Here is a 14,669-nt window from a genome sequence, read left to right on the forward strand (position 1 = left end):
CTGTGTGAGTCAATTACCTTCAAAAAGTTTATCAATTCACTTGAACCAAAATTACGAACACCCGGTGCTGCGAGAGTTAATAGTCTCATTGGGGCCAAGATATACATTTTATAGTTGCCTGGTATCAATGGTTGTTCATCTGCCTTTATTTATTTATTTAAAGAACCCATAGGTGGGAATGTGAGTTGTCTGTCTCTGCGTGTTAGCCCTGCGACAGACAGGCGACCTGTCCAGGGTGCAGTATGGTAGCTGGAATAGCAACATACCCAAGGATGAGCAGAATGACTGATATGATGAAACTGGGATTTTGTTACACTTAATTATTGCAAACACAACTAAAACTATAACTGAAACTAATCAAAACTAAACTGAAACTAAGGATTTTCAAAAAATAAAAACTAAACTAAACTAGCAAACAATTGGTAAAAACTAATTAAAACTGATATAAAATTGAAAATCTGAAGTCAAAACTAAATAAAAATAAAAACTAATGAAAATTGCAAAACTATTAAAACCCTGGTCGGGTCGATGCCACTTGAGGACACGATTCATACAAAACAAAGACGATTACTCTGCTTCTGGCTTCTCCGCTCACTGTAATGAGATATTGATCTAAAGGTTTTGTTTCTGTGTGTTATCCAGACGAGTATCTGAAGAAGCCCCTTTTTCCTGCCTGCAGGTGAACAGACAGTGGGCCTTATAATCCTGCAGGTGTTGACACTACAGTTTCATCAGGTTTTTACAGAAAACAAAGCTTTCTGTTCAAAATTAAAGAGCTGTGACTTTCTGTGCCTGTTGCTGGAAATTATTAACCACAAAATCCATAGTTTATCAAACCGTGTAAGAGCGGCCTGTCACTCCACAGTGCTGTCAAAAGCTTCTCCCCCTTCAAACAAACCTGAGAAAATACTAAATTATTAAAGCCAAATTAAATCTTTAACTTTGAGCAAAACTGTTGACATACTTTTCCTCGCCGCCCGCTCTCTCTTTCTGATGGGTGGAGCTTGGGCCCCAGGTGCGTCCTTTCTTCTTATTGGTCGTCAGGTCTTCCTTTTTACACACAGCGCTGCGACCCCACGTCTTACTGCCATCACTCGGCGTCACTGAAAAACACAGCAAGCGTTCAATAAACTCCGTTCCGTATCCTCACTCGACTTATTGACGTTAACGCTCACATCTGATAGCTCTCAGCCGGGGTATGACCCCAGGGCTGGCAGGCGGGGTCGTGCTCTCGCTCCCCTGGGTCTTCCTCTTGTCCACGCTGGGCGATGCCTGCACCGTGATCTTATGCTCGAAGCCTGCAAAGACAGCGAATGTGAGAAGCATTTACGTGACAAAAGGAGAGATTGATAGACAAAGAACTCACGAACAAACTGGGGATTTGGAAACACACAAAACAAGGCGCAGATTTTGAGGATAAACAGAAATTACATCAAAACGAGGCACGCAGGAGGCGCCTACCCATCTATTGTATTAGAGATTTAACACGCCATGAGAACATATATTTTGGATTTCCTACATCCTACTCTCACTTTAGGGATAATAAATTGACTGAAAAGCAGAGTTAAGTTAACTTTACTTATTATTGGGTTACAACTCGCTCAACAGCAACACCATATTGGAAGAGTGTTGTTCTAGGAAATGCAGTGACGGAAATTTTGAAGCATATAAACAGATTCATGGGGAAATTATCTCTAAATTATATCAAGGCCTCAGGAAACAGAAAGGTAATAACACCAAGTACAGTGAAACACAATTGGGGAAAGAGAGCCAAACATAAACGCAGAAATAGCTGAGGAGGCGTTTGCGTTGTGACCATCGTGCAGTAAAAGTCAAGTATTTTGTTACAGTATATGTTTAACGCTGAGAAAGATGCTAGGCTATCAAATCCCTGTAGCTGTCCCGGCACTTTATCTTGTAATCAGAGTAATCAGAGGACTGTTATTTATTCGAAATATTGATCATCGCTGGTTAACAAAAAAAAAAATAGCTGTCAGTGATGTTCGGAGTATCCCACCTGTTCGGTTTTCCTTCTTAAAACTTGTTAAATAAAAAGCGATTTAAGACAAAGATGAGCTAACTAATGAAAAAACACAAAGTCATGCATGTCAGGATAACTGCTGACTGTAAACTGGCTGTGTGAATGTAAGAGTGAATGGCTGTTTCTCTATTTATGATAAATAAACAATTTTCAACAAACTGCAGACATTTTTTTTGTTTCCTTGCCAGCTTTAGTCAGGCATTGGAAAATCTCATTAAATACTTTTTTTTTTTTTTTTTTAATCTACCAAGAATCTACAATTTTTTATACCCTTAATTTCTCCCTTCTAACAGACGGAGTCCACAGATGCACTTATGTCAGTCTATTTGTGAAAGCCTGTTTTTACAGCAGCTCAACGCTAAAGGAAGAAAAAGAGGGTAGAAAGATGAAACTTAATCTGGGTCTTTTTTCCCAGAGTGTGTTAGCCCGGTGGTAGTCTGGTAATATCTCAGTAAGCTCCAGGACCAGCAGTAAAGACAATGACTTGATGGATGCCATGTACCACTCTTTGTTAAACACACATCTGAACTGAAAGGCTGCTCTCATAAAACCTGCTTCTTTCTAAAGTGTTACTTTGCATTAACTGTGCCCTAACTGTAGCCATTAGGATTAGCAAAGTAATATGACGGGTTTTTCTTTCCACCTTTAGTAATGAAGTGATATTTTTTACTGGGACGTCCTTGTTAGCCTACATGAAACAATTTGGTAAAACAAACACAAAGGAAAGTATCAAAATGATTTTTTTCTTTGCCTTTGTGATGTTCCATCCATCTTCATCCGCTTTATCCGGGGCCGGGTCGCGGGGGCAGCAGCTTAAGCAAAGAGGCCCAGACCTCCCTCTCCCCAGCCACCCCAGCTTATCCGGGGGAACACCAAGGCGTTCCCAGGCCAGCCGAGAGATATAATCTCTCCAGCGTGTCCTGGGTCTGCCCCGGGGCCTCCTCCCGGTGGGACATGCCTGGAACACCCAGGAGGCGCCCAGGGGGCATCCATGTCAGATGCCCAAACCACCTCAGCTGGCTCCTTTCGATGTGGAGCAGCAGCGGCTCTACTCTGAGCCCCTCCCGGATGGCCGAACCTCTCACCCTATCTCTAAGGGAGAGGCCAGCCACCCTTCGGAGGAAGCTCATTTCTGCCGCTTGTATCCGCGATCTCGTCCTTTCGGTCACTACCCACAGCTCGTGGCCATAGGTGAGGGTAGGGACGTAGATCGACCGGTAAATTGAGAGCTTCGCTTTTACACTCAGCTCCCTCTTCACCACGACAGACCGGTGCAGCGTCCGCATTACTGCAGCTGCAGCCCCAATCCGTCTGTCGATCTCCGGCTCCCTTCTCCCATCACTCGCGAACAAGACCCCGAGATACTTGAACTCCTCCACTTGGGGCAGGAACTCATCCCCGACCCAGAGTGGGCACTCCACCCTTTTCCGGCTGAGAACCATGGCCTCAGATTTGGAGGTGCTGATCCTCATTCCCGCTGCTTCACACTCGGCTGCGAACCACTCCAGTGCGAGCTGGAGGCCCTCACCCGATGAAGCCAACAGAACCACATCATCCGCAAAAATCAGAGATGAGATTCTGAGGCCACCAAAGTGAAAGCCCTCCGCCACTTGGCTGCGCCTAGAAATCCTGTCCATAAAAATTATGAACAGAACCGGTGACAAAGGGCAGCCGTGGCGGAGCCCATCACCCACCGGGAACGAGTCCGACTTATTGCCGGCAATGCGAACCAAGCTCTTGCAACGGTTGTATAGGGATCGAAAGGCGAAAGGGATCGCCTTTGTGATGTTTTCCCGCAAAATCAAGGAAAAGTGATTACTATCTTTTATATTCGTGAGTCAAAATTTCAACTTACATACTTAAACGTCTGAAAAAATAACTCGATGATGAGACAATAACTTTGAGTACCTGAGTATAAATTTTGAGGAGATAACCCAAACGTATTTACTTATAGATGATAGAAACGCTTTGTTTTCACTGGTGGAAACGAGCTCCCAAAGATTAGGGAAAGGACATATGAGGTCATTCTTTTAGGAATATTCAAATGCAGCCAGTGTCCTAAATTTTCCACCTAAAAATACCCCATCTCACAGGAAGTGACATCATACCGCCTCTGTGCGCCTGATTCACCGGATTAAAACTGTCCGGGTGTGATTCCTGTGTGCACCCACCAGAGGGCAGACTGATACAGTTGCTGTCTCTGCCCAGCTTCAGTAATCGGCTCTTCTTGAAGTGGCCCTTCCTCTTCTTGACGCTGGGCTTCTCCTGGTACATCTGGTGGATGATGATGTTCAGCTCTCGCTCAACAATGTCGATCTCCCTCTCTGCCAGCTCCTGCTCCCTCTTCCTCAGCTGCTCCTCCTGCTCCTTCTGCTCCTCGGCCGCTCGGGCCAGCGCCTCCTCCCATGATCTCAGCTCCTGCAGAGAGGCAGGGGAAGATGAAGAGCTTACCGCGGCACCTCTTTTGACACCTCTTTTCTGGCATTTTGTTCGCTGCTAACTTAATTCTCATTTGCAGAAGCAGCACAGATGTGACAGGGTGAGATTCCTCTCACCTCCGTATGAAATGTGACTTTTATAAAAGCACTTCTGTCGGAATAAATCAGAACAGGAGAAAAGAGACATTTTCTCTTCTTTTAGCTGGAAACTAAACTTCTGATTTACTCATTCTGTCTTTGTACAATGTGACTTCTAACCACAACGCTGAGCATTATAGCGCAGAGAGGATCCACCACACATACGAGCGCTTTAAAGTATTTTTATATGCAGACATGTTTTATAAAAATCGACCATTTCTCACCTTCTCTTTGGCCCTGAGCTCGTCGAACATCTGCTGGATCTCCAGCCTCCAGTCTTCTTGTAAGGAGTGAAAGGACTCCAGAGGCATCTGAAACATGGCCGACTGCTCGATGGCCAGCAGCCGCCTCAGGATGCTGGTGAACGACGGCCTGCCGTGAGGGTTCGGGCTCCAGCACTCTGAGGAGCAGCAGACAGTAAGAATCTGTTGTTTATTATGGATTTCGCAGCTGTAATCGTGAGTTATAACTATAACGTGAAATCACAGGCACACGTGAAATAAAGTGCCATTTAAGTTGTGTTTGCAATAATTGAACAGACGCTACTTTTTCTTAATTAAGTGTAAAATTGTCACAGAAATTTCAAAGATTTCAAATATGAAACATTTAAAAATACATAAACACATCTTTTTAAAGGCATAACAAATGTGGTCTTACGTAATCAGGCTTCTAATGTCAAAACATATTTTCACACAATGTCCTTGGAAAAACCTCGTTTACCAAAATAAAGACTTTAAAGGAGGGACTGAGCTAATCGTAACTATGTATTTTTTTAAATGCTGAATTATGGTAGTAGAAGTCTTACAAATTAAAATCAACCTTAGTTTTCAAATCCTACACTTGAGAAGCTTAAAGACACCCCAAGCATTTTAAATACTGCTGTTTGCAAGTTAAAAGAAGTGATTGAGTCAGGAAGGGCTAGAGACACCCAACAGCACAAATAACATTTATTATGATTTATCAGCTTTTTTAAACCGCAAATTATGTCCTCAAAGTCAAATCTGTCAGTATCTATTTTATCCAGCAAGATGATATGATCACACTTTAGTTTTTTATGGCAATTACATGTAATCTGTTTCTAATAATGCAGAAATTAACTGTGATAGATCAGCAAAAATCACATATCTACATATTTAACTATTACACTTCCACTCATCCACCTTCTTGTTCTACCATAACATAACCAGAACCCAACCAGCCTGGCAGTCAGCTGAGTCGAGCCCCCCAAGTTGTGCTCATGGACAAAGACTCACTGTTATACTTGGAGAAGATGTCACCATAGCTTAAAACCCTTTACATTTACAGACCTTCAACAATCTCTTTGAGAGTAAATGCAGTTAGTCCAACTCGGACTGTGACAGTTTGCAGAAAGGGAGACCTGCGCAATCACCTTGTGATCAAAAGTGGTCGCGAATGCGAAGAAATTCATTACAATCACCAGTTTTTGTAGATGCAAAGAGGATCCTGTCGTTTTTTTACTCAGGTGTCTGAGCCACTATCTTGTTCTGACAAAGCTACGTCCTAATTCAGACTAAGTCTGTTTCTGTTTTTTTTTCTATTATTTTAATTTATTTAATAAAATGTTGGTATTTGGCGTCTCTGTAACATGGAAACATGGATTGTTGTCTAATTAGCTTTGTCCTATACTGGGAAGTGGACAGTACAGAATAAATGCATGCAGCAAAATCTATAAAAATAATACAGATAGTTAGATATAGATAGATATGTTTACATATCAGATTTATATCTTCATTTGGTCTGAATTTTTCCTTCAAGTTTTAGAAAGACAGGCAGTGGCTATGCGACGGACTGTGCAGTGTGTACACCACCTTCTACACTATGACAGCTGGGATAAGCTCCAGCACGCCATGACCCTGGGGATGTTTGGATGGATGAACAAGCGCACAATAAAACCTAAAAATGGATTTTTAGGTCTAACAAAATGACACATAGATAATTTCAGTAGACTCGCCCTCTTACCCCATCGTTTATTAGCCTATCATACAGCGGTCAGGTTATTTGTACAGCACAAAAAAGGACTTAGCAATGAATTGCTGGCTCGGACAATTCTTCCCTTTCTGGCACTCAAAGCAGCAACAGGAGACGTGGAAGGAAGCAAGATGAGACGGCATATGGCGACCATCATGAGCCAAACCCCGACTGACAGTGTTGCCGAAACATGCCGCACACCTACAATAATCTACCGAGCCACAAACTGATCATAACTGCCTCTCCGACAGCTAACTACAAACACACAACCCGTCTCCTAAAAGTCCAACAGATTAACGTAAGAGCAGCACTAACAGTGGAAAATTGAAAACATGAAAAAAATAGGGGCTAAAAATACAGCCTGCAGCATGTGACGTTCATTTTTTTAATGGATCTAAATTACCATAAAATCCATGTGGCGGGAGAGGAGATGAAAGTGAGCCGATGACAGGAGTAAACAGAGTGTAGAGAGTAGAGAGGGATGACAAAGGGGAGATTAACGGATGAACTTGGATAAGATGAAGTGGGGGAAAGGAGCTTTAAGCAGCAGAGTGGGAGGGAAGTTTGGTGCTGTGGTGCTGACAGTTTGAGACACATCTCTCTCTCTTTTTTTTGTCTTTTACATTAAACCTGCCCTGCAGCTTTAACCATCCACATAACCTGGGAATAAGCACATTAGGGCAGCTTAGATATAAAGCAAGCGTGTGTTTAAACAGGGATGATCTGAACTCTGAAACAGGAGCCGGTTAATACTCCACCACTGTTAACAGCGATTATTTGCAAGGTGAAAAGGAGAAATGTGGCCCGGGGGGAGCTCAGGCATGTATAAAAAGTAAGTTAATGAAACCGTCCAGACACGCGTCGTTTATTTTATCTCTGCGTTTGCTTCTCATCTCTCAAATGTGGGATAGAAACTGTTTTAAAATGAACAACAGTAACCTCAAAAGTTACAGGATCTTGAAGTCAGTGGATATGAACAGCCTGTGGGCTTATTTAAAATGTTTCAGCATTTTCAGTGACAGTTTAAGGTCATATTCACAGCAACGTTTTAGGGCTTTACTAGGTCATAAGGAGAGACAAGGGAGAAGGGAAGACATATTAAAGTCATTCAATGAATAGAAACAACTCGAGTAATCGCTGAGATTATTAAAGTCAGAAAACTCAGATATTCCTTAAAATATATCAGAAATGTCTGAGAAAAACATTTTCCCCCACCTATGTGAAATCTGCTTTTTTTAGGAGGTATGTTTCTGAAGTGCAGCTGTTAATCTGCTAATCTAACTAAAGCAGCAAGTGAAAGTAAGCTTAAACATTTTCCAAGGTGAGGTCGAAATAGTAAAGCAAAGTAAACGCAGGTAAATTTAATGTGCAGGACCGAAATTTAAAGATTTCTGAGGGAGCTCGGAAAATTCAAGTAGCTCGAGGAGTCACCTTGTGTTCAGGCGTTTTTTTGTATACAATTGAGATATATCTATATCTATATCTATATATATATATATATATATATATATATATATCTATATCTATCTATATATCTATATCTATGTCTATCTATATATATATATATATATATATATATATATATAGTTGAGCCCCCCAAGTTTGGGCTGGAGAAGTGTAGTCGGATGGTAACAAAGAGAGGGAAGGTAGTCAGAACTGAGGGGATTGAACTACCAGAAGGCAACATTGCAGACATAGAGGACAGCTACAAGTACCTGGGGATCCTGCAGGCAAATGGGAACCATGAAGAGGCCGCTAGGAAAGCTGCAACCACCAAGTACCTGCAGAGGGTCAGGCAAGTCCTGAGGAGTCAGTTGAACGGTAAGAACAAGATCCGGGCCATCAACACGTACGCCCTGTCCGTGATCAGGTACCCTGCTGGGGTAATAGGCTGGCCAAAGGAGGAGATAGAAGCCACTGACATAAAGACAAGAAAGCTCCTTACCATGCATGGAGGGTTTCACCCCAAGTCCAGCACCCTAAGGCTGTACGCTAAGCACAAGGAAGGGGGTCGGGGACTGGTGAGTGTCAGCACCACAGTCCAGGATGAGACAACGAACATCCAAGAATACATCAGTAAGATGGCCCCAACTGACAGCGTGCTCAGTGAATACCTCAGGCAGCAGAAACCCAAGAAAGAGGAGGGAGACGAGGAACCATCATGGAAGGATAGGCCCCTGCACGGTATGTACCACCGGCAGATAGTGGAGGTGGCTGATATCCAGAAATCCTACCAGTGGCTGGACAAAGCTGGACTGAAAGACAGCACGGAGGCACTAATCATGGCAGCACAAGAACAAGCTCTGAGTACAAGATCCATAGAGGCTGGGGTCTATCACACCAGGCAAGACCCCAGGTGCAGGCTGTGTAAAGATGCCCCAGAGACAATCCAGCACATAACAGCAGGGTGCAAGATGCTAGCAGGCAGGGCATACATGGAACGCCATAACCAAGTGGCCGGCATAGTGTACAGGAACATCTGTGCCGAGTATAACCTGGAAGTCCCGAGGTCAAAATGGGAAATGCCCCCAAGGGTGGTGGAGAATGACCGAGCTAAGATCCTGTGGGACTTCCAGATACAGACGGACAAAATGGTGGTGGCTAACCAACCGGACATAGTGGTGGTAGACAAGAAGAAGAAGACGGCCGTAGTGATCGATGTAGCGGTTCCGAATGACAGCAATATCAGGAAGAAGGAACACGAGAAGCTGGAGAAATACCAAGGGCTCAGAGAAGAGCTCGAGAGGATGTGGAGGGTGAAGGTAACGGTGGTCCCCGTGGCAATCGGAGCACTAGGTGCGGTGACTCCCAAGCTAGGCGAGTGGCTCCAGCAGATCCCGGGAATAACATCGGAGATCTCTGTCCAGAAGAGCACAGTCCTGGAAACAGCTAAGATACTGCGCAGGACCCTCAAGCTCCCAGGCCTCTGGTAGAGGACCGAGCTTGAAGGATAAACCGCCCGCAGGGGCGTGCTGGGTGTGTGTGTGTGTGTATATTTATATATATATATATATATATATATATATATATATATATATATATATATATATATATATATATGTATGTATATATACACACACATCATTTATCTTTATCTGTATCTCTATTCTTTTTTTGTCAACTCTATTTTCATGTTATTCTTCGTTCTGCACTGAGAGAATTGCACCTCAATTGTTCAGTTTTTCATTTCTACTGTGTTAATAAAGATTATGATTCTTGCCATCTCACTATATAAAGTGATATCATAAAGATTAAAAAAATGTGAGCTGATAAATTAACATATATGTTCGTGTACATGAGCGAAGTGGAAAAACTGCCACAAGCTTGGGGAAAAACTGCCAACTGGATGGGTTTTTGATGATGACGATACAATAATAATAATCATCATTTTGGACTTTTTTAGTTTCAGAAACCACTTCCTGTAAACTTTTTGAGTTTTTTTCTCTTACCACCCCCTACGTTGCCATTTGTGGGGGTGTTTTTCATGTTTTAAAATCTAATTTTTAAGACAGGAAATGAATATATTATTAATCTAACCACAAACTCCAACAGAAATACCGCTGTGACACATTACAAAACACAATATCCAGATCATATGCAAAAACATGGCAGAAACAAACCAAATATATTTTCAAACAGCTTTCAGTGCGGGTGCTGGAGCAGCCATACCTTCATCTTCAGCTAACCGTGATTACATATGTGACAAACACACACACACACACAAAAACAAATCACTTTGATTACATTCTTGACTGAGGCTGTGTTCAGGTAACAGCATTCTTACCTCCCAGTAGTTGAGCAAAAGGTTCAGGGCAGGTTGAAGGGACGGGAAGCGTCAGCTTGTTCATTGCGACTCCGTAAGCTACCGCCAGTGCATCTATCTCCCGGTAAGGAACCTCACCAGTTAGCAACTCCCAGAGCAACACACCAAAACTATGAGGAGAGATAAAAATGAGAAATTAACATTAAATCTATTCTAACTTAACTTTTTATGTGTAGAACATGCTGTGGATCTAACATTCACAGCAAATTAGTCATTTACTCAAAAGAAAAAAGTTTAGTCAAAAAGAAAAGATAAAGCAGGCTGGGTGGGATGTGTGTCAATAAGTACAACGTAGAATAAACAGCTTTCTGTTGTGCAACACAGAAAATACCTCTAGAAAGTAAAATAGCTCTGTGTTCAATAATGCAGCAATATAAAGGAGAATGTTAATCACTAAATATAGTGCAAACAGTCACAATATAAAATTAAAGTGGCCCAGTATAAACCACGTGAACGTGATATCAAATAAAATATGAAACTAGTGACTGAAACCATCAGAAGAATATCTGCTGTTGTCATCATTTCCAGTCAATCTGACTTCCTTCTGCAATCACGCATCACTTCCTGCAGATGATGCCCATCTTTTATATACAGGCCATGTTATTAAATAAACAACCTGGACACTTGGAATTGCTAAATACATCCCTGCTCTTCTTCTTCTTACCGTTCCCTTTAGAGGTCCAACACAGTAGATCATCTGCCTCCATCTCACCAGCCCTCTCCTCTAATCACACCAACCCACTGCATGACCTTCTTCACTACATCCTTACATCTTCTCTGAAGTCCTCTTTTGCTCCTCACATTTCTAATCCTGTCTCTCTTGGTCACTCCCATTGAAAATCTCAGCATCCTCCACCTCCAACTCCACCTCACTATTCATCCTAAAAGCTTTCATTTCTGTAGCACTTTTTGTATCAATTAATAAATTTATCAAGTAGCATCTGAAATGAGACCAGTTTTTAAAGTGTTTGGCAGGTTGACTTTTAGAGCATCTACCTTTATTGCTCCTGTGTGTTTAGACCAGGGGTGGGCAATCTCAGTCCACGAGGGCCGGTGTCCCTGCAGGTTTTAGATCTCACCTTGGGTCAACACACCTGAATCACATGATTAGTTCGTTACCAGGCCTCTGGAGAACTTCAGGACATGTTGAGGAGCTAATTTAGCCATTTAAATCAGCTGTGTTGGTTCGAGGACGCATCTAAAACCTGCAGGGACACCGGCCCTCGTGGACTGAGATTGCCCACACCTGGTTTAGACTTTCTCACCATCTTCTCTTTCTACATGTAACCCCAGACTGACTGCATTATGTGGAGATCAAGGCCCGAGGAGGCTACACTCTCTGTTGTAGGTCGTCAGAGGTTTTTATGACTCTAGCTGTGTGTTTGGGATCATTGTCCTGCTGCAGACGCTGTGCTGATGCCACTTTGCTGGAAAGTCCACTGACAGCTTTTATAGTGTTTTGGTTATTCACCCTGTTCCCCATTCGTCTGCCCTGACAGGCTGCATGGAGACATCTGTCAATGTGTAAACCAGGGAAGTGCAGTGACACACAAAGAGGCAAGGGCAGTACCTCCACACGTCGCTGCTCTTGGAGAAGAGGGAGTGCTTGATGACCTCCGGGGCCATCCAGGCGTAGGTCCCTGCTGCACTCATCTTGGTGGTCTGGTGCCACTCTCTGGCCAGACCAAAGTCTGTGATCTTCAGGGTTTTGCCATTCAGGTCATCCCGCTCCACCGGCTGCAGAATGAGGACTGAGGATGAGGAGGAAAGAAAACAGAAGAGAGGTGACATTCTCATACACACAGTGTGGATGACAAAAACGCACACAAATACACTTAGAAACTGCTTCTGTGACTTTTAAATATGCAAATGCTCTCTGACAAGATATCAAACTACTGAAAGGGAAAAAGTAGAAACACAGACAGCAAACAAAGCTAAGTCATGAATAATTACTGCAATCCAGCAGTAAAAATGAACTCACATTACACAAACCAACAGTTTTTAGGATTCTTAAATGCAAATATCTTTTTCTTTATAGTTCCTTTATGATACAGATTGAATTTATTTATTTATTTAGGGTGAGGGGTGGATGTTCTAAATTAAAAGATCAAATTATAATGAAATTAACCAACAAATAAGTCAAAATAATCACTGCTTACAGCCTTAACAGAAGTGTCAGTGTGATTCAGTTAACTTCTGCTTTACTTTAAGTGTTTGTTCACAACAGTTGTCCCAAAATGCTTTATATTGAGAAGTAAAGACCTACTATATTACCAAAAAAACCAAACCCCAAAAACACCAAAAATCAGATATTCAAACAAGACATGCAGACTGTGGGGAGGAAGAACTCCCCACTCCTGCAATCAGAGACCATGAACAAGGCGCAGGGGGAAGTGCAATGAAGGCAGGAGGAGATTAAAGAGTCTTCTTTCACTTCTTATTATATTCAGCAGAATCTGTGAAATTTACGATGGGCCTGAGACGTCAAATGCATTGCAACTTAAGAAAACAGCAGCAAATATAGAAATGCTACAAAAGCGCACAACAAAACAAAAACACAACAGAAAGCAAAGCAAAACATCACAGAACACAGTAGAGGTGGGAATCACCATACATCCCACGATACGATATTATCACAATACTTAACGCACGATACGATATTATTGCAATTTTTTAAAATATTTTGCGATATTCAGATTCTGTACATAAACTTTATCAATATTCATTTTATCTAATATCAAAGTCTCACACTCAGTCTTTCTCTCATTTCAGTTTTATTGTTGACAAACTGAACGGTTTGTATTACAGTCTAGTCCAACTTAACTGAATCAACCATCTGGTACAATTATAGCTATTCTGAACTATGCAGTTTATGAAAACTATGCAGCCCCTTCAGCAACTGAAGAATTTGAAAATAAATTAAAACAAAATATAATTTTACATTAAATAAAAAAGTTTTAAACTTAATTAAAATAAAACATGTCTTAAATTAAAATAAGTAAACTGTCATGTTTATTGCTGCCAAAGAAAAGTTAAACACATTTGGACAGTGAAGGAATGTCTGAAGTCAGAGCATGTTCCATTCCACAAAACCTTTTTTGTAACAAAATATCGATTTCTGCTGTCCCTGTATCGATATATTATTAGCAAACAAAATATCACGATGCTACACAGTATCAATTATTCCCCCACCCCTAGAACACAACGCAAGTGTTTTTGTGGAGACAATAATGTGACGGACCAGCTGCAGAAGTGACAAGCTAACAGTAAACGGCTATTCAACAATTCAATGCAATTTTATTTATATAGCGTCAAATCACAACAACAGTCGCCTCAAGGCGCTTTATATTGGAAGGTAGACCCTACAATAATACATACAGAGAAAATCCCAACAATCATATGACCCCCTATGAGCAAGCACTTTTGGTGACAGTGGGAAGGAAAAACTCCCTTTTAACAGGAAGAAACCTCCAGAAGAACCAGTCTCGGTCATCTGCCACGACCGGTGTTGTGCCAAAAAGTGATTGTCTGCCAAAAACTGATTTCCAATGTTTCTGTGTACTTTTTATGTGTAATATCTTTACGTATGTTCGTAAATAGACTTCGGTGAACAGGGTTTACAAAGGGGTTATATAGAGAATTAAACAATTATCCGTTTTTCAAGTATTTTTACAACTCTGTGCTATTGTACTTACATTATAACCAATCCGGTCCTTTATCCCCACTTAAAATATTTTTACAGAACTATTGTAATATTTTCTGCCATTTCTGCTGTCCTCTTGGCCAACTTACTCTTACTAAAGACATTTTTAATGTTAATGAGATTTTTTTAACTGCATAAATAAAGGTTATATAAAAGTCACTGCCAAAAACTGATTGCGGCTTCTACCTTGTTACACGAATGTTGTTTGTGGCTCAAGATGACTTTATGTCATCCATGAGGGATGCATTTGACATATGTTTCACATATTATAGCCCAACAAGTTACTTATAGCAGTTTAAATACGAGCGATCAGTTTTTGGCAAATACCGGAAATCAGTTTTTGGCACAACACCGGTTGGGGTGAAAGACGGAAGACAGGATAAAAGACATGTGGAAGAGAGCCAGAGATTAATAACAAGTATGACTAACAGCTAATAAGCATGTAAAGAGTTATAAGAATCATACACATACACATCATCGCACACATTACCTGCATGTTTTGGTTTCTATCACTTCCTCACCTGTTCCGTCACATTA

The 14,669-nt window shown here is 41.6% G+C and overlaps 1 protein-coding gene across 1 annotated transcript in view; it reads right to left on the reverse strand.

Annotated features, from left to right (window-relative positions):
- The window catches only part of map3k10 (mitogen-activated protein kinase kinase kinase 10), a 71,870-nt gene that overhangs the window by 23,459 nt on the left and 33,742 nt on the right, over positions 1-14,669 (reverse strand). The window contains exons 2-7 of the mRNA XM_085183840.1: positions 12,000-12,180; positions 10,391-10,539; positions 4,842-5,017; positions 4,213-4,459; positions 1,176-1,298; positions 965-1,103 (exon numbers count right to left, since the gene is read on the reverse strand). Coding sequence (XP_085039966.1) covers positions 965-1,103; positions 1,176-1,298; positions 4,213-4,459; positions 4,842-5,017; positions 10,391-10,539; positions 12,000-12,180 — 1,015 coding nt within the window. The remainder of the gene's footprint in view (positions 1-964; positions 1,104-1,175; positions 1,299-4,212; positions 4,460-4,841; positions 5,018-10,390; positions 10,540-11,999; positions 12,181-14,669) is intronic.

This window comes from Neolamprologus multifasciatus, chromosome 14 (genome assembly GCF_963576455.1).
Source record: "Neolamprologus multifasciatus chromosome 14, fNeoMul1.2, whole genome shotgun sequence".
Taxonomy (NCBI): Eukaryota; Metazoa; Chordata; class Actinopteri; order Cichliformes; family Cichlidae; genus Neolamprologus; species Neolamprologus multifasciatus.